This window comes from Pithys albifrons, chromosome 2 (assembly GCF_047495875.1).
Source record: "Pithys albifrons albifrons isolate INPA30051 chromosome 2, PitAlb_v1, whole genome shotgun sequence".
NCBI lineage: Eukaryota > Metazoa > Chordata > Aves > Passeriformes > Thamnophilidae > Pithys > Pithys albifrons.
Genome location: NC_092459.1, coordinates 103,456,424 through 103,475,983, shown reverse-complemented (window position 1 = coordinate 103,475,983; position 19,560 = coordinate 103,456,424). Strand labels below are relative to the sequence as shown.

Below are 19,560 nucleotides of genomic sequence, written 5' to 3'. Positions count from 1 at the left end.
ATACAGCAAAAATTGGGTCACTACTGAAGTTGCAGCTTATTTTATGAGAGAAAGCTGTGGGTGTATAGGAGCCAAAACATCGAATTATCCTGCATCTATCCACTTGAGGATCTGGGGTTTGTTTGGTTCATAGATCTTTGTCCATGGTCAGCTGTGACTATAGGAAAAAAACATAAAAAATAATGGACTGGAGTGAGTAAGCACATAAAATTTACTGTGCTGTAGAAAGGTGGTACTCTGCAAAATCATTGGAATATTAAGAAAATCAAAGCATGCTTTTACAAACAATGCCATGCTTGAAAAGTTGATGACATTAGGGGGAAAATTTAATGTCCTTTTATGAGTCTTGAGAGATGTCAAGGAGTATTAAAAGTTATCCTGTCCTAGCACTACTCAGTTGTTAAGGAGAAATATCCAGATGCTGATAATTGCATCATCAGAAATGTGTCAAGATGCAGCTTCTCTTGAAACCAGTTTGGAAATCCATGGTAGATTCCTGAGGTTCAATAGAATTTTTAGCTGCACTTTTCCTTTCTTCTGAAACAGTTCATTGCTGTTAAATGGGTAAATGTATTTAGTAATTTTATGGGTCATTTCCTATGATGCAGCATCCAATTAAGAAAAGAAACTCAACAGGATGGGTGAAGAAAAATTTTCTGTATTACAGTATTCTGAGGAATCAGTGCAGGCTGCTGTTCAGCTTTTGCTCATGCTTGCACAAAGAGGCTCAAAAAGTGGAAGATTAGGATAGAAAATAAAAAATGGGAAGCCTGAAGCTGCCCAAATCAGTCTGTGTTTCTGGTATGGCAGCACAGAAAAGTTACTTATTAACTCAGTATTGGGGGCATAGGGAAATAACTGAGGTGTGTAGCAGGAAAAACAAGAGCTGTAGGAGCTGCCCTTGTACACATCAAACATGCATATTTTTCTGGCTTCCGGACTAGTCAATGTTGCCTGCTTTCACTTATGACATGGAAATACTTTGTGTGAGTACTGTCTCCATAGCCCCAGACTAACGTACAAACAAATAATCCTCAAATAATAAAATAATAAAATTATGATGCAGTTAAATTGTGTTTTACCTCTACATTTTAGTTTAGGGATCCAATGAAAATGAACTCGAGTAGTTGAGAATTAAGAAAGAATGGACTGCTAGTCTGCAAATTTCTTGTTTAATGACAATTAAGCAGAATCCTTAATGATGCACATACCTTTAATTTTAAACCATTTACAACTGTATCACTGTCTCATTTGAATTCTGCGATATAATGTTACCTCAGCAACGTACCAGTGGGTGAAATTTTAATATGCAATAATCATAGCTTCCTATTAGTTTCGGAACTGAATGCCATCAGGCTTGCAATCAAAACTCTTAAGAAAACTTATAGGGAGTAAGAGCCTTGGGGAGAAATACAGATAACAATTACAGAATGATTTCTTGTCATGTGCAGTAATTCCCTTTCTTCCCTGAAAATTCAGAAAGGTTTAAATAATTTCATGAACTAAATAACTGCCCTGATGTTTCTGTGATGAATGCTAGTGTGTTTTGTCAGTAACTCAATTTCAATTAAATTGAAGGTATCTATAGTAATAATCAAATGGCTTCAGAACTCTAATGACATGTACTCAGAATCAAATGTCTTGCATGTTGCGCATAAAGACCTTTATTTATTTTCAGGGTGCTATAAAATGGAGAGGAACATTAGAAAACCAAACTATATTCAGTAATATAAAGTAAATACTAGGGTTGTAGAAGAAGGTTGAACTGCTGGATTATGGAACTCATAGTGCAAACATTTGCTGTATATTGATCCTGTCACTCTGGCTACTGTACCGTGGCATTAAAGGCACCCCCCCTTAAAGGCAAGGGGGTCCAGGAGGGATGGACATGTTTTAAGAGGGAGATTTTGAATGCACAGCAACAGGCTGTCCCAGTGTGCCGAAAGGCCAGCCGGAGGGGAAGACGGCCAGCTTGGTTAAATAGGGAGATTCTGAAAGAAATCAGGGATAAAAAGAAAGTTTACAGACTATGGAAAAAAAGGCTGGCTACTTACGAAGAATTTACAGATAGAGCTAGGTCATGCAGGAAAAAAATTAGGGAAAGAAAAGTGGAATTTGAAGTAAATTTGGCTATTTCAGTTAGGGATAACAAAAAGTCCTTTTATAAATACATTAATAACAAAAGGAGGGGCAAGGAAAACCTCCATTCTCTGTTGGACTTGGAGGGAAATATAGTTAAGGAAGATGAGAAGGCTGAGGTACTTAACACCTACTTTGTCTCAGTTTTCACCAGTAAGACAGGTGGCCCTCAAGACAACTGGCCTCTGGAGCTGGTGGACAGGGAGAGGGAGCTGAATATCCCTCCTGTGTTCCAGGAGGAAATAGTGACCAACTTACTGAGCCAGCTGGATCCTAACAAGTCTATGGGACCAGATGGGATCCATCCCAGGGTGATGAGGGAGCTGGCAGAAGAGCTTGCCAAACCGCTCTCCATCATCTTCCAACAGTCCTGGCTCTCTGGGGAGGTCCCAGATGATTGGAGGTTGGCCAATGTCACCCCAATCCACAAAAAGGGCTGCAAGCAGGACCCTGGCAACTACAGGCCTGTCAGCCTGACCTCCGTGCCTGGCAGGGTTACGGAGCAGTTCATCCTGAGTGCAATCACACAGCACCTTCAGGGTGGACAAGGGATTAGACCCAGCCAGCATGGGTTTAGGAGGGGCAGGTCCTGTCTGACCAACCTGATCTCTTTTCACAATCAGGTGACCCACCTGGTGGAGGAGGGGAAGGCTGTGGATGTGGTCTATCTGGACTTCAGCAAGGCCTTTGATACTGTCTCCCATAATATACTCCTGAAAAAGCTGGTAGCCCATGGCCTGGACAAGTGTACCCTCTCCTGGATTAAGAGCTGGCTGGAGGGTCAGGCCCAGAGAGTGCTGCTGAATGGAGCTGCATCCAGCTGGCAGCCAGTCAACAGTGGTGTTCCCCAGGGGTTTGTGTTGGGTCCAGTCCTGTTTAACATCTTTATTGATGATTTAGATGAGGGGATTGAGTCCATCATCAGCAAATTTGCTGATGACACCAAGTTGGGAGGGAGTGTCAACCTGCTGGAAGGCAGGAGGGCTCTGCAGAGGGATCTGGATAGACTTGAGAGATGGGCTGATTGCAATGGGATGAAGTTCAATAAGGCCAAGTGCCGGGTCCTGCACTTTGGCCACAACAACCCCATGCAGTGCTACAGGCTGGGCACAGAGTGGCTGGAGAGCAGCCAGGCAGAAAGGGACCTTGGAGTACTAATTGACAGGAAGCTCAACATGAGCCAACAGTGTGCCCAGGTGGCCAAGAAGGCCAATGGGATCCTGTCCTGTATCAAAACTAGTGTGGCCAGCAGGACCAGGGAAGTGATCCTTCCCCTGTACTCTGCATTGGTGAGGCCACACCTTGAGTACTGTGTTCAGTTCTGGGCCCCTCAGTTCAGAAAGGATATTGAGGTGCTGGAGCGAGTCCAGAGAAGAGCAACAAGGCTGGTGAAGGGACTGGAGCATAGGTCCTATGGGGAGAGGCTGAGGGAGCTGGGGTTGTTTAGTCTGGACAAGAGGAGGCTTAGAGATGACCTCATCACTGTCTATAACTACCTGAAGGGAAGTTCTAGCCAGTTGGGGGTTGGTCTCTTCTCTCAGGCACTCAGCAATAGGACAAGGGGGCACGGGCTTAAGCTTTGCCAGGGGAAATTTAAGTTGGATATCAGAAAGAAATTCTTTCCAGAGAGAGTAATCAGGCATTGGAATGGGCTGCCCAGAGAGGTGGTGGATTCACCATCCCTAGTGATTTTTAAACACAGATTGGACGTGGCGCTGGGTGCCATGATCTAGTAAATGGAGTAGAGTTGGACCAAGGGTTGGACTCGATGATCTTGGAGGTCTTTTCCAACCCAATTGATTCTATGATTCCATGATTCTATGATTTTCCTAATGTAATAAATGTAAAACCTATCCAGCCAATGGGGCTCCATGTCTAAGCAACTGATGGGTAATTACAGGAGACCTATGAGGCACAGGGGAAAAAATGGAGGCTGCTAATAAGAGCATTTATGTTCAAATTACAATTTGAAGTAAACCATCAGTTACTTTATACTATAGGTGAAAAAAAAATCTCATTTTTGTTTGAGAGAAAAGGAAGAGTCTGCAGAGAGGTTTTTTTCCTACACTGCAGTATTTGTGTGTGAATAATCAATACAGTTATACTCCTGACTCCTATGTAGTTTTGTGCGGGACCAGCAGTCATACTCAAGCTGTGCAGGAGGAACCAGCCTGTGGCTCCTGCTGTTGTTGACACAAGCTTCGGTCCTGCTTTTTTTCCCTCATTGGTTAGGAGATAGAAATTTGTAGAAAATAGATGTCAGTTGCCAAAACATTTAGTGCAAAAATACAGACTCCACTGCTTCTATCCCTGCTCACTCTGGTTGACAACTTAATGGAGTACCAGCAGCTGTGGTGGACCCAATCTTCATGCCTTGATATGTAGAGAAACTTTACACCCTGAATGCAGATTAGATAATTGAAAAAGGAAGGGTAGTAAACCTGAAATTCATGTAATATGCTTATCAGAAGAGTATCTCACCTTTTATCTTTTGATTATCCTTTATAAGATATGTTAAATTATTTTTTCAGGTGAGTTTTTTATGTAAGTGTTCTTTGGATGATTACAGTGTTGTTTTTTTCTCATATCTATAGGGCATGAGGCTGCAAATAATACTAAGCTCCTATGCTGTAATAATAAATATTGAAATACATTAAGCAGTTACTTTAGACAGGTTCCTGAAGAAGTGAAATTACTTCTTAATATCTAATGTTTCTAAAATGAGTCAGTATCTCTGACAGTGTCACTATTTCTATCTACATCTTTTTTCTATCTTTTCCCTAACCTGAGAAAGGAGTTACATTTTTTGTTAGATGTGTGCAATTGTGCAAATATATCAAATTATGTACTATAATGTAAGTATCTCACCTTCTTAGACATATTTACTGCATAAAGAACAGGATAAAGTATCAGTGGTGCAAATATGCTGTCTTGAGTGGAATTTACCAGCAGATAACTTGACCGAGACATGACAGAAAATCTTTCCTGTAAATATCAATGCAGCACTAGAGTTCAATTATTTTTATACTCTGCTAATCTTCTTTTGCTTTTACAGTGTTCCTTCAAGCTTCTATAAAAAAAACTATTGGTAATCTCAATAGGGAGGCCTTCTTATCAAGTTGTTTCAAAGACTTATGACTTCTGAAAAAAATAAGGATCAGGAGGTAATATGGAATTAATGGGGAAGGAGCTAGTCAGTCTTCAAAAAACTAAATGTAGAGCATATATAATACTGATTATTTTGCCACTTGCAGAAGTTTCCTTAGATTTTCTCAGATTTTATAAGACAACTTTGTGATAGTTAGAAATCTTTCAGAATTTTACAATACAGGCCTAAAATGGTAATTTAAAGATAAATCTACACAGCTCTCTTTATATATTCATAGCTGAAAATAAATCAGCGCATATTGCTAAATACAACTTTAAAGCTATGGTCAGGTCAAGAAACCTGTTTATTGCTTTTTGAAAGTCATTTAAAGGAAAAAATTGGTATTTAATAGGTTCTTGAAAGACTTAGCTTATTCTAGCTTACTGTTAATATGTTAGAACATTTTTAAACTCTGTTAAAGACTGTGTACTGTCAAATCTTGATACGTATTAAAAAGAATAAGAAATTCTGGAGAGAAGGATCCCGGGGTCCTAGTAGATAACAGGCTACCGAGTCATCAGGGTGTCCTTGTGACCAAGAAGGCCAATGGTATTGTGGTGTCCATTAGGAAAAGCATTGACAGAAGATTGAGGGATGTGATCCTGGATGTCTACTCAGCCCTGGTGAGGCCACAATTCTGGGCTCCCAGTTCAAGGCATGTTGCTCTTGGAGCTGGTCCAGCAGAGAGCTACTAAGTTGGTCAAGGGTCTAGAGAATCTCTCTTATGAATAAAGGCTGAGGAAGCTGGGCCTGTTCAGCCTTGAGAAGAGGCAACTGAGAGCGGACCATATTAATGTGTATAAATATGCAAAGTGTGGGTGTCAAGAGGATGGAGTCAGGGCTCTGCTTGGTGGGACCAACCTGTAGATCAAGAGGCAACAGGCAGAAACCTGAATATGAGAAAGAACTTCTTTACTATGCAGGTGACCACACACTAGAACAAATTGCCCAGATGAGTTGTGAAATTTCCCTCACTGGAGATATTCAAGAACTGTCTGGACACAATCCCGTGCCATTTGCTCTCTGATGACCCTGCCTGAGCACAGAGGTTTGACGAGATGACTCACTGTGGTCCTTTCCAATCTGACCCATTCTGTGATTCTGAGAAGTGATGGTAAGAATTATCTTGTGTAATGTAGGTACATTTACAGTTGTTACTTGAAACTTGTAAATGTATCCATTGAGTTTCTTTACACTGTGTGTGTGTATGTATGTATGGCTAGGCTTTGCAAATGAAGATTTGGGAAGGGCTCTACCCACGTGGGTGTGTCCTTCGAACCTGCACAGTGGATTTTTTGTTAGGTGAGGCACAGCATGTGCAAAACTGGCCCCACCCTTTAACTCCTAAGGTTCATCTGCCACTGCTGAGTGAGCTTGGATGGTGACAGTGAAGTCCTCAGGACTAGAACCTACAGCACTTGGTATTCCCAGGAGGTCTCCCATTCAAGTACTAACCGGGCCTGACCCTGCTTAGCTTCTGAGATCTGATGGGATCGGACGTCAGTGTGAGGATTTTTATTATTGGAGCTTATTCTGATCTTGGGGATTTCCAGTGGCCGCTGATTAGCGAGAACAGTGACCAGCATATGCCTTAGCCTACCTTTGCCTCTCAGCAAGAAGTACAGTGCAATAAAAGAGGTCTCTGAAGAAAAAAAGAAGACACAGGGAATAGAGATGTGGTGAGCAGCACTGAAGGAACAGGAAAAAAAACAATAAAAGGTCAAACTGTTTCTAGACTTAAGAAATTGTGACAGCACTACCATAACCATCAAGGTTTTATATATGTTGTGAAGTGCTTTGAGTGCTTCATCCAAATTTTTAAATAATCGTTTCATGATTATGCACAATTGCTCTGGATTTGCCCTTGAATGTTTCTTTCAATACACTTACAGGTGATTGCAGTTCTGTGTGAATAACTATGGTGTTTTTTTCTCTGTGAAATAGAGACTGTCTTTATGGCCATGACCTTGATAGAAATTCATGTTATACAAATAGTTACTAATAACTTTTAATTTTCCTCCATTTTAAAATACATGCTATTTTTTTTTAACTCTACATAATATATTCTTTCCAGAGCAGAATGTTGTCTGTTGTTAGTCCAATTCACTAAAGGTCTGTGTCATGCTCATTATTTAAATTTTTGTTTTGTCCTTAGTGGTTTGTCCACCCACTATATTTGTAAAGGGAAAATATTACTATGCATTGTAGTGATCATTAATCAGTTCAATATTTGGACAGTTTTTTCACTTAAATTTATTAGGTATTAGAAGTTTAATACCAATTATTCAAACCAAATTAAAATGGTAATATTCTTTTCCTCAATAAATAAGAAATTCTATCTTTTGTCCTCCTTTGGAAGAAAAAATACTTTCTTAAAATTTTACATTTCTATTGAATTTTTTATAACTTTAGTTTTTAATAACAACCTTTCTGATCCTGTAGCTCATTTGGACTCTTGACCCACTGATGGTGGCTGAATTTAATTCTGATACCAAAAGCAGTATGAAATACACCAGAGGAAGACATATTGTTTCTGTTGCTACTTCTCATATGCAACCTTATGTTAAAAATACAGTTTTGGCTGAATTATTATCCATGTGATAGTGAGTTAAGATAAAAAAGCTCAAAGAGTGTTTCTTGCTTATGGTCTGCCTAACTTTGAAAAGTTTTGAGGTTCTTATAGATCCAGGATTTAATCAGTGGAAAAAGTTCTTTTGCAGTTTGTAGCTGACGTAATTCTTTTATTTGAAGAGAAAGGGTTGCAATGGGATATTAGGGACTGCTTGTTTAGATCAAATATTTCTAGTGTAGCAGTAGGCCATTAGCACATTTCAGCTCATTATTTTAAACAGCAGATTTCTACAGTTAAGACTTCAGCTTCTCACATCCCCTTTGTTGCTGTAGGATTCTTTCATAAAATGTATTCCTCATATACTCACTAGCTTGGAAAAATATTTCTTTCTTTTACCTGTGAAAAAACTCTCTTTATTAGATGATAGTCTCCTCAACAGGCTGGAAGATATGGTAAAACAACAGTTTTCAAATTAATTCCCCATGTTTTCAGGAAGACTAAAGCTTATAAATAGGTTCTTCCAAACAGGTTCTGAAGATTAATGCAGAAATCCAACAGACTTTCCCCCCAGTGTTTCTATGTAGACATTCCCTCAATGGTACAATCTTAGACACAGATTGAGGAGAAAAAAAAAGTGACAGGTGTGTACAATATCCTTCAGAAAGTCTTTTTGTTTTACTGTTTTCAGAACCATGCTGTAGTTCTTATTACTTAGGCAAATGCTCGATATTCCTGTAGTACGTCTCTGATAAAAGTGCAAAACTGGTTTTAACAGAGTGCCTCATCATGCACATAATACCTTTGCAGTGGCATTCCCTCTACATCTCTGGAAAGCTTACTTTTGCAAAGAGCATCTTTTAGTGGAAGTTAATTAGGACTAGAAAATTGCTTGTTGTTTTTTATTGCATCCAAACCCCAGGACACGCTGCACTAATTCTGCAGTGCTGTGTGGTGTCATAAGAGAGGTATCCAGCTGATGTTTCGGAATTTTCTTATTAGCATTGGAACTGCTCCTTGTCAGAGAATTTAACTAGTGAACTCTTTCTACATATTATGATAAATTTATATAATGTGTTAGAGACTATTTTCTTCTTTAATCTTTTATTTGAAATGTTTATTTAAATATACCAGCAACAAAGTCAAAATAATCTTTCTTCCTCTCTTAATCCTCATTTTTACTTACAACAATGAAAAATGAATGTAAGCTGTTTGGAAAACCCTCAGCAAGTAGTAAGGTGATACTGCTTTTTCCAAGGAGTAGTCCAGGAAATGGATTTTTATCCAGGACACAGACTGCTTTCAATTTTCGCAAGAACAAATGTATTTGGGCTTTGTACAGCTCTCTTCTGTGAGATGGATGGAGAGCCAGCCCAGGATGGGAAGGAAGAAGTTTCTTTTCCTGTTTCATCTCTCAAACTAGATTCATTCTAAAACTTGCATTTGCAGAACTTATATACTTGCTTAGAGTAAAATTAAAAACATTATTTTTACTATTGTAATGTCATTTTTTGTACTAATTCTGTAAGCAATCTGATATTGAAAGTCTCTGTGCTTCTGATCCTTTGAAAGCTGAAAATCTGTATTTTGCAGTTTAGCTGTAAAGTCAGTGGGAATCATGAGTCCTGAGAAAGGCCTCTGATAAGTTGCCTGGCTCGGTTTGTACTTTGGCGGAGGAACTTAAGCCTATATTTATTTCTTGGTATAACGATGCTCTGGTTTCCCAACATCTTATCAAAATTTATAATTGAGTTTTAATGCAACAGGAAGGTTGGGTAAAAACAGTTTCTTCTGTGAATGTAGAAGAGATATGAGTATTTGACATTTTGAAGTTTATTCTTAATTTAACAAGAATGTCCGATCATGATGCCAAACTTTTTGGTTTTGAGTAGTTATATAAAAGGCATTATCACTAAAATATAAAGCTCAGGACTTCCTAAGATACTTATTAATGATAGCACTGTTAATTGGAAAAAGGTTCACTTATTTTCTGCTTCTAGTGTTTTAGTATCTAATGTACACTAAGATGGCATCATTCCTAAAAACTTCTGTTTCCTTTCCTCTCCCTCCCCAGTTGTGAATTTGCTTTTGAAATGCATACTCTGTGTGATTAAATAAAAGGAAATGAAAATTAGTGAGGAAATTGCATGGTCTACCCATTTTAAAAATGAATTTAAATTGCTGTTTAGCAAAATGGGGTAATTTATCACATATCTAGTGCTCCCTGTAAGTCATTTATCATGAGTGGCAACTATCATAATTTTATTCTAATCCTAGATGTTGGGGAGGGATCAGTGGTTCATACTTCCCATAATTTAAAACTAATTTAATGACTGTGTGTAAAACAAAATAGGACCTAGAAGAGCTTTTCCAAGTTTCTCCTCTGCAACTCGATATTATGCATGACTGTATCCTTTATGCTGTTAAATTCTTCTTGTCAGGTAGAATTTTTCTTTGCATCTCATTTTACTTAAATGGAGCCTAGTTTTGCTTTTATGTTGGATGCAAGTAGTGCAGACTGTGGTGACTGGGATTATAGGTGTATTGTGGTTTTGAGATAAACCAGGTACTGATAGTATATGTCATGAATAGACACTACGGTAGTCCAAAGCAGTTGGTTACAACTAACCAAAGTTTTACTTCCCTTGTCATCATTTTGAGTGCAACATTTTTTCCTGGAGAAGGGCTTGAGTTGGTTCACAAGCTCTTCACGTTTTTTGAATGAATAGGCACTCGTACAGCATTTTTCTGCCAAAGTATCATTTAAAATTATAATAATAAGCCCTTGAGAAGTGATTCCTGAGTCTTTCAGAATAAGTTACTTATGTTTTGTTCCCATGTAAAGCTAGTCGTGATTATCTCATAATGGACTTACTTCCTAATAAAGGAAGAAGAATGTAGTGTTATGTTACTACTAAAATTGAAATTTATTTTAGAATGGCTTCTGCAGCTGGTAACTGCTGTTTTTGTGACACTGCATTTTCATCTTCTGTAACAATAGCAACTCTTTTCAGACTGAAAGTTCCTGTTTACAATGTAGCTATTTGCTTTTAACAGCCTTGAGTGCAACTTGCTTTATTTACTTATGTGTAGTAAAGATCTAACTTGTTTCTTACTCAAAGTTTGCTAAGTATTACAGCAATGGATTGTACAATCAATTTCTGAGTATACTGACAAATAAGATGCTCAAGACCAGCATTTTCAGTTGCTATTGGAGAATCTATTCCAACATTCATTATCTATTTCAGAGTATACCATAATAATAGGGAAAGGAGACAGAAATATTTATATACATGGGGGGGGGGGGGGGGGAAGGGGACATAAAAAATGGAAATAAACACTTAGATATTTCCAGGTTGTGGATTTGGAATCATGAATCTCATTTTCACTCCAAATTGTATCCTTGGAATTTTCAGTGAAGACTTGTTTAGAGGGCAAGAAGAATAGTTTCTGGAAAGGAAGAAAGATTGTGACAAATTAAGGGAAGCATGGAGTATTCTTCTATTAAAAAATACAAATGATAGAAACAGAAAACTGCTAGTGTATAACAGCAGCAGTACTTTTAAAATTAATTAAATCCTAACTGATAAAGTAGACCATCTGCATTCTCTTTGAATTAATTTCTTAGACTTTATCATAACCCCATAGTTTTTGTTTCTTTCATACTTAGGTCTTAAATTTGTTAAATAGACAGTAGTATTTTGGTTTCTTCTTTGAGTGCCTCCATGATTTATTTATGTATGCAATTTGGTAAGCCTATTTTATGTAACTGGGAAACAAAAAGGTGTCAAATTCAGGTATAGCATTTGGAGAACTATTTTATAGTCTTTATACTTTTTCATCTTAAAAATTGAATGAATGATGTATTAATGGAAGGGTATAGGCTGGGTTCCTAAAAGAGCAGTTTACTGAGAAATGTTGTGCATGATGCATCCTGAGATCATTCTAAGTTCAGTGGTGCAGACCTTATGCGGAAAGTGTTCCCACTGTGTGTAATGACAAGCCATTAATTTGCTATTACTGTAAAGTTTACTAAAGAAGTAGTTTGTTTTTATTGTATCAGTCATTCTTGTTAATGGTTTTGTCTACATCCTGTTTTATTGTAGTTTTCCCTAGTTGCATTACCTTTTTGGAAATACTTTATAGATAAGATAATGGCATACCAGATAAATGTTTGAATTTTAAATTGTTGTGAAATGGAGCACTAAACATTACATCTGGGACCATCCTAGACTCTGATTTGCCATAATTTATTTATTCAGTCCACATTAAATGTTTTGAAGTCTGTACAGAAGGAACTTGACTCTTAAAAGTAGAGTATCACTGATGTCAGCTTGTTTTCTCTTTGACAATAATTCTTTTGGCAAACAGATAAATTGACAGCACTCTACTAAGTTTTGTTGTATAATAATAAATGTATTTATCACATAACATGGGTTTTTGGATTTTAGTTACTAAACTTATTTTAGGACTTCCTTTTTCTTCTTTTGTAAAGAAAGATTGCACCTATCAATAAACAGATTTTGCTTACTCTGTCTGTACATTTTTATTTCTGTTGTCTATGGTCCTGTTATTGTTACTACCTACTAAGATCAGAGCATCTAGTAATATGCATGTCATTAAAATTAGGCATGGACACAAGATCAAATTAGTATTAAATCAGCTAGACCTATTTTATGGTGTAATACTGCCAGTGAGTAGACAAGATATGCTGTAAAGCTTAACATTGCTTATGTAGGATTACAAAATCTGCTGAGGACCATGGAAGTATTTCTTCTAGATGTTTCATCAAATTAAGTATAAGGGTACGTTGGGGGTCATCATTCTTTGGGGTCACCCATTATTGGGGTAATGTAGATTAGCTTAGCGGTGGTCAGAGGAGGCAGAGACACTCAGGCTGCAGTGTGATTAGAAGGCTCACCAAAGATAAAAGACTTTATTTTTAGTAACAGCTTCACTTTTATCTACTCCTGCATATAACATGCCAGTACATTGTTGGTCAGTAGTTCACCTAACATACATTGAAAGATTCTACTGGTTACAAGGCATACACGTTCTACAGGTGGTTCTTTGGTCCTTAGGGATGCATTCATCAGTCACCTCAGACCTTAAGAGATCCACAGACACACTGTCACCCCCACAACTAAGGACTTAAATGAACTTCAAAGAGTTGAATATTACAAAGTTGTTGACTTCAGTGGGGAACAGGGCAAAGAAGCATATGCTTTTTGCAGCAACAAGTGCTTTAATAAAACATGCTTGTCTGAATCCTTTCTGTGACACAGACAGATCATGTTGTTCTGTATTTATGCATCATCTGTAATTTTGGTTTTAAACTGCCATAATACACAATATTTTACAGTACTCTTAATTCAGAATAAAAACATGTTAAACTCAGTTACTGATGTTCATAATATCTTGTGCTTTTCTATGCAGGTAATTACATTTTAATCATTAAATGAAGTGCAACACTTCATACTGGCTAGAATGACTGCCATGCATTTTTAATGGTTTCTCTAAGTGTCATTAAGTGATAATTTAAAAAAAATAAACAAACAACCAGCAGTATACACAACTGCTTATTAGTGAAGCCTTTTCTTAATTCACTCATAAGATCAACAAAAATTGTGGAACAAAATGTAGCAACAGATTATGATTGGGTTTGTACATAAAACATTTGATTGTTTCATATTTTTTTAATCTGTCCCTTCTAAATACGTGCATTCATATCAAAAGTAAAATACTACATCTTCTTGATATTAAAGAGGTAATACAGGATTGCTTACCAGTAATGTTAGGTGGCTTTTCTGTTCTGTGTCACAATATTTTTACTTATATGCATCCTGGTGTATGTCTGCTAGAAATACCTGTTTTTCAGTGACAAAACACAATAAAGCTTTGCAACCTGATTTCATATTTTTGGTTTTCCTGAGTTTTTGCTAGCCTACACCAAAATCATACAGTGGCAGACCTGTGGCTGTTTTACCTTCTATTTTCTCATCTTATAGCTGGATATGATGAAGCAATGTTGTAGTTACAATGCCTGATCACTTCCCAGATATGAATGCTATATTGAGGACAAAGTTGCTGAGGTGGCATGCAAGTGATTGTAAGAGAAAATTTTATTTTTATTGTGGGGAATGCATTACTCTAGAGACTGGTGAAACATGGAAATATTTTATTGTTATCTCCCTACCTTCAAATAATTTCTGTAATATTTTTAGTTCGGCCAATTAGAATATTGTCATAGAAGATGATATTTGAATTCGTGCCATATATATCTCAAGATACTCTGCACTTAATCTCCCTTCAATCATTTGAAACCAGTAATTTTCAAGATTCATCCTTCTGTAAGTCCAGGAAGTGTATTTTCAGCTGTCAAATGCCTGTGGCGAAGTACTGTAGTTCTTAGAAGGTGGCACCTACTGGAAAATGAGATTACTATGCAGTTGAGTTTTCAGCGGATTAAAAATAGCCACCGATACGGTGGAGAGGTTTCCGCTTCCAGGAGCCAGGCTAGGAAAGCGACAAGCAGGGCTCCCTAGGATCAGGCCCCTTAGAAGCGAGGGATGGCTCCTCCCGCCCCCGGCCCGGCGACCGTCCCGAACGGAACAAGCCCGCACTTGCCAGGAGTCCACGAGGAAAAGCCAAGTTTATTGCCGCGCGCTGGCTTTTGAGGAGAGCATGGGAATTCCCCGGATGTAGGCGGGGAAGAGGGACGGAGACGGGGAGGAGTAACAGAGTTCATTGGGTACATGCAAACAAAGGGAAGGAGGGAGGGGAGGAGCGGCAAAAGGACCAATGGGAGAATGAGATGGGCGGGGAAAGTCTACCGTAGGGCTTCCGGCACCCCGAGGCAGGGACAGCCCCCGCCCGGGCTCCAGCGGCGCCTCGTGGGCGGCCCCGCCGGCAACCGCCCCCATGGCCGGGTCAGGCCAGGACAGGGGGCTGCGACCCGGAGGGTTTTGTGGGAAGAGGGAACTTGGACAAGGAACTACCAAGGGAAAAACAACCAGGGTAGACACATTAGGGTGTATAACATTCAAACTGGGAAAACATCAATATAGGGTGTGAACATTAGAGTCCTTATAAATCTGTCGCAGAGCTTCCATATTCGGGGAGCCGGGTTCCTGGGCTTCGGCGTCCTCGTCTATCCATCTCTTGTAGTATTTTTGCCACTGTATAAACCCTGGGTCTCCTCCGACAGTTGAGTATCCAGGCTGTCTTGTTATCTGCTCATTCAAGTCCTGTGACCTTTAGTCTGCCAAAATATTGTTTTTCCTAACAGTGAAACTCATCAGAATAAAAGTAAAAGCTGTTTTAACTACTGACATTAGAAGTGAATTTCTTAATATATGAAAATGTTGCTGAAACATTGCAATGTTCTCAAGCTTATTTTCCTGAAAGCCATTTACATCAGAAATCTCAATGAGTTTTACAGAAAACATGGTAACTGGCAGCCCATAATTACTATAACCTTAAATGGCAAGGGGAAAGGAACCAAGCCAGTTTGGATCAGGAATGATGCTATTCAGTCAGAGTGTCCATTGTTGCACTACTGGAAGTTTAGAAGGTGCCATTGTCTTGAATCCACAAAAGAGAGGGTTTGCTTCCTGACTCTGCAACCCGAGGACCTAATGTTGTCAAATCAGAACATCTCCCAGTTATCTGAAGTATGAATGAGATCTACCTGATAAACATTAGAGCTCTGATGCACCAGTGATCTACCCTAATGAATTCCTGGGAGGGGGTCTGTATTATAGTATGGCAATGAATTCTGAAGATCAAATATGTGAAACTCAGTCCTACAATGTGTCCTATAATCGACATTTTTGTTCTGGCAGATGAACAGAAAAGGTAGTTTGGTAGGTAAACTATTCAATTAATATCTTTATCCACAGTGTTCAGGTTTTTCAACCAAAGTATTTTTTCTGAAGTAAAATGTTATGCCCAGTTTGAGCATTTTTGTTTTCAAGTTTAAATTCAGTTTTTAAACAAATAAATGCTATTTTGATGTAAATATAAGTAATATCTTTAAAACTTAAATGGTTCAGTATAACTTAAAATCATTCAACTGCTGAAATCAGTGATTAAATGAAACCCATCTTCATCATTTCTTTCCAGAAATGCTCGAAATGGGATGTCACTCCCCTGTGAATTCGGGGAAGCTTCATACATGAGTTGATTTTGATCAGCTCATATGCCAGAGTGATGGCACAGTAAGGTCAAGGGAATAAATACATCTTACTTAAGATTCTTTAGATGTCTTGTACAAAAATCTTTAGACATAGCAGTTAATGACAGCATTTTGGTGAAATTGCTGAGTATGATGGATTGTATCATTGAAGCTAAAAGAAATTGGAGAGCATTAAATAATTATGAGTGCTACAGGATTCATAGTATTGTTTGAAGAATAATTTTTTGAATTATGCTTGGGTGAACTGCTTGTGTCCTCAGGTCCTTGTTTAGGAATAATTTGGAAAAGAAAAAAAGCCAGGCATATATTTGAGCTCCATGGATTTTCCTGTCTAGGTGAATGATCTGGTTTTATAGAAGTATCTCACCGTGCATAATATGTGTGCATAAATATTTTGTGCATTGATTCATTTATGTTCTTCATTTTTTTGTGTTATGGTCATTAAACACACGGAAAAAAGCTACACATACCACATTGCTGCATAAGTTTTATCATCTCTCCATTGTAGGTATTCCTGCTGTTTTAATATGCACGCTCAGCAAGCATCCACACCAAACAAATTTGCTCTTGAGCATTTTATGCTTTTATTAAATATTCATTAAATGAGAGGCAGGGTATTCATGCAGTCTACTGCTTTTAGTGCACTGAAACTCCTGAAAATGTATTGTTTGTGAATTCTTTATGCCGAATAAGCTGAGGTATTCCTCCTCTACTGAAATACGTCAGGGTCCAGGATATGTTGCCATCAGTGTACTGGTGTTCTGCATATAGGTCGGATTTGAAAGGTTTAAGACCTGGAGAATGGGTACAACTATTCCTGTGTGTCCTTAGTGGAAGTTGCAGTGTCTCTTGACCTGCTGTTTCAATAGACTAGGAAGAGTTGTAAGTAGGATGAATAGGTGTTTTCTTGCTTCTCTTTCTGTAATGTCAAAGGTAAAAAATAAAGACTTTTGGACAGATTGAATATACTAATTTTTAGTCTCATTCATGCATAAGGAACCTCTGAAGTTAGCAAAGAGTAACACTTGTTTTAAGTGCCAAAAATTTATGCTGGATGAATGTGGCCAGGTGACACAATACCTCACTTATTTTAGCTGCTTTTCTCTTCATAGAAAGCAAGACCTCTAAGAATGTAATTTTTGTCCAGAATGGAATTTCATGTTAAAAACAAACAAACAAAGAAAGAAACAAACAAAAAACACACACCAAAACTCAATACTCATATTTTCCTTGAACTGGGAGGGTGAGACACCAGCTTTTCTCACTGTGCAACCACTTGTTACTCGTAAGCCTGGCTATCTATTTATTAATTCTCCCACAGAAAGGTGATTATGTTTGTCTATGGAGGTACTAGCTGTCTAGATATTATAGTCTTACAGAAGCCAGATCTAGATATTATAGTCTTACAGAAGCCTGTTTAAAAATATACATTTAGCTCATCTTGAATATTTATCATACATGATGAATGGCCAAGACAGGAAGAAGTGTGTGTGACCAACTGCTTGTTGCAGTAGAGGAATATGGCTCAATCTGAATCTGGAGACTCTATTTTGATTTTTTTTGTTGTTTTGTGATACATGCTGTCAACAGCAGGGAAAAGCATCCTTAAGGGTGCTCAGAGAGGTGTGGTTTGTTTGTTTGTTTGTTTTGTTTAAAAAAAGTATTTACAAAATAGGCTGTGATCCAGCTGTGGATTTCCTATAGCAAACTGATTTCTTTCACTTGGGGTTAGATACCAGTGAATCTTGCTTCGGGCTGTAAAGTGAGCATATTCAATAGTAATTTTATTTTTTTACACAATAATCTAGTGTGATTTGGCTGCTGCCACAAAAAAAAATAAAAAAGAATTGACAACAAAACACAGAACAACCCCACCAAAAAAACCCAACCGAATAAATAAACCCCACAAGAATTCTGCAGCAAATCTGTGAGAAAGCACTTGAAATAAATATAGACCAATAGTTACTATTTTTCTTATTTCAAAGCAAATTTAAACTAAAATACAATCATGTCTGGAGTCCTATCTGAAGTACTTTGCAGTACTGTCTGAACTCACTCTGCTCTCTTATCTAAAGAGAAGCATTAAGACTATCTGGGATCAATGTTAATGTATAGACTTAGCAGACAGTCTTAAGCAGATGAACAACAGAAAACAAATATGCCCAGAGACTTTTCAAAAAACCTGTGTCCTCACACGTGATTTTTCATACTCTGTCATTCACTGGTCTCTTAAATTCACACTGTTATTTTCTTTATCTATGTATTTAAGCATATGTTTTGTTTTTGTTCTGATGGTACCATAGACTGATGTATGCAGCTATGTGCTGGAGATAGAGTTTATTCTTAAGAATCATGAAATTTGACACTGAGAGGTTTTTTAATCCATTTATCCTTCCACTGCATAAACATCTACAGGTTTACATTAGGATTTTACTAACTTATTGTTAGCTAAACAAATAAATCTTGACTTTTTATAGGTTTAAACTCTGCACACCTCTAGTGTAAGGCCAGTGTACATGTTCATCTGCAAGACTTCAGGGGAAAACATAATCTCCATATATGTTACACCTCACTTGCTTTTCTGATGAGATTTAAAGCTTAGCTTCTATTGTGTGTGTTTCTTAGTCACTTTCAGGATAAACTAAGCAAAAGAGACCTGTGTGGTACACACCGGCTAGTAAACAAAGTACATCGTAGAAAAAAAATCTGATTACTGAGGCATGTTATTTTGCTTTCTGGTGTGCTGCTATATAAAGCTTTAGGTAGATTCATAAGTAAATGAATTGTAGCTTTGGTTTATCGAGACCTTAGGCAGAGCAACTGGAGATATCTAGGTTATTGATTTTTTCTGAGTTGCTATGATTTTAGTAAGAGTTGAGAAGGAAAATATCTGTGTTTTGACTAGAATAATGCTTTGGTTTGTGCATTCACCTGAATGTTATATATTTAGATATGCTCCAGATCAGATTTCTTAAATAAGATTAACACAATTGCTGATGCAGCATATTTTCTGATTTTAATTGTACACATAAAAATTCTGCAAATGTAGTTAAAATATGTTTGCAGTAAATCACAGTTATCTCTTTTCTTGATGGATTATAAATGTTTTAAATTAATTACTTTTTGATACAGTGTTTATAGTGATACTGTTAAATTAGCAATGAAATAATTCATGCAAGTTGCCTTTAATTATGTGCCAGTGATTTATTTGTTTTTTTCTCTACTTTTGTTTGTCAGGAAAAGAAGAATATATTGCAACATTCAAGGGATCAGAATACTTCTGCTATGATTTATCTCAGAATCCTATACAGAGCAGCAGTGATGAAATAACTCTGTCATTTAAAACGCTTCAGAGGAATGGACTGATGCTTCACACAGGAAAATCAGCTGATTATGTCAATCTTGCACTGAAAAATGGAGCTGTCTCCTTGGTCATTAATTTGGGCTCAGGGGCCTTTGAAGCACTGGTGGAACCTGTGAATGGGAAATTTAATGACAATGCCTGGC

General features: G+C 37.7%; 1 protein-coding gene across 33 annotated transcripts in view; it reads left to right on the top strand.

Moving 5' to 3' along the window:
- NRXN1 (neurexin 1) overlaps positions 1 to 19,560 on the top strand; it is a 726,520-nt gene that overhangs the window by 232,805 nt on the left and 474,155 nt on the right. For all 33 annotated transcript variants that reach the window (XM_071580693.1, XM_071580684.1, XM_071580616.1 and 30 more), the window contains one exon: positions 19,291 to 19,560. This exon is cut by the window's right edge and continues 32 nt beyond it. In XM_071580693.1, coding sequence (XP_071436794.1) covers positions 19,291 to 19,560 — 270 coding nt within the window. The remainder of the gene's footprint in view (positions 1 to 19,290) is intronic.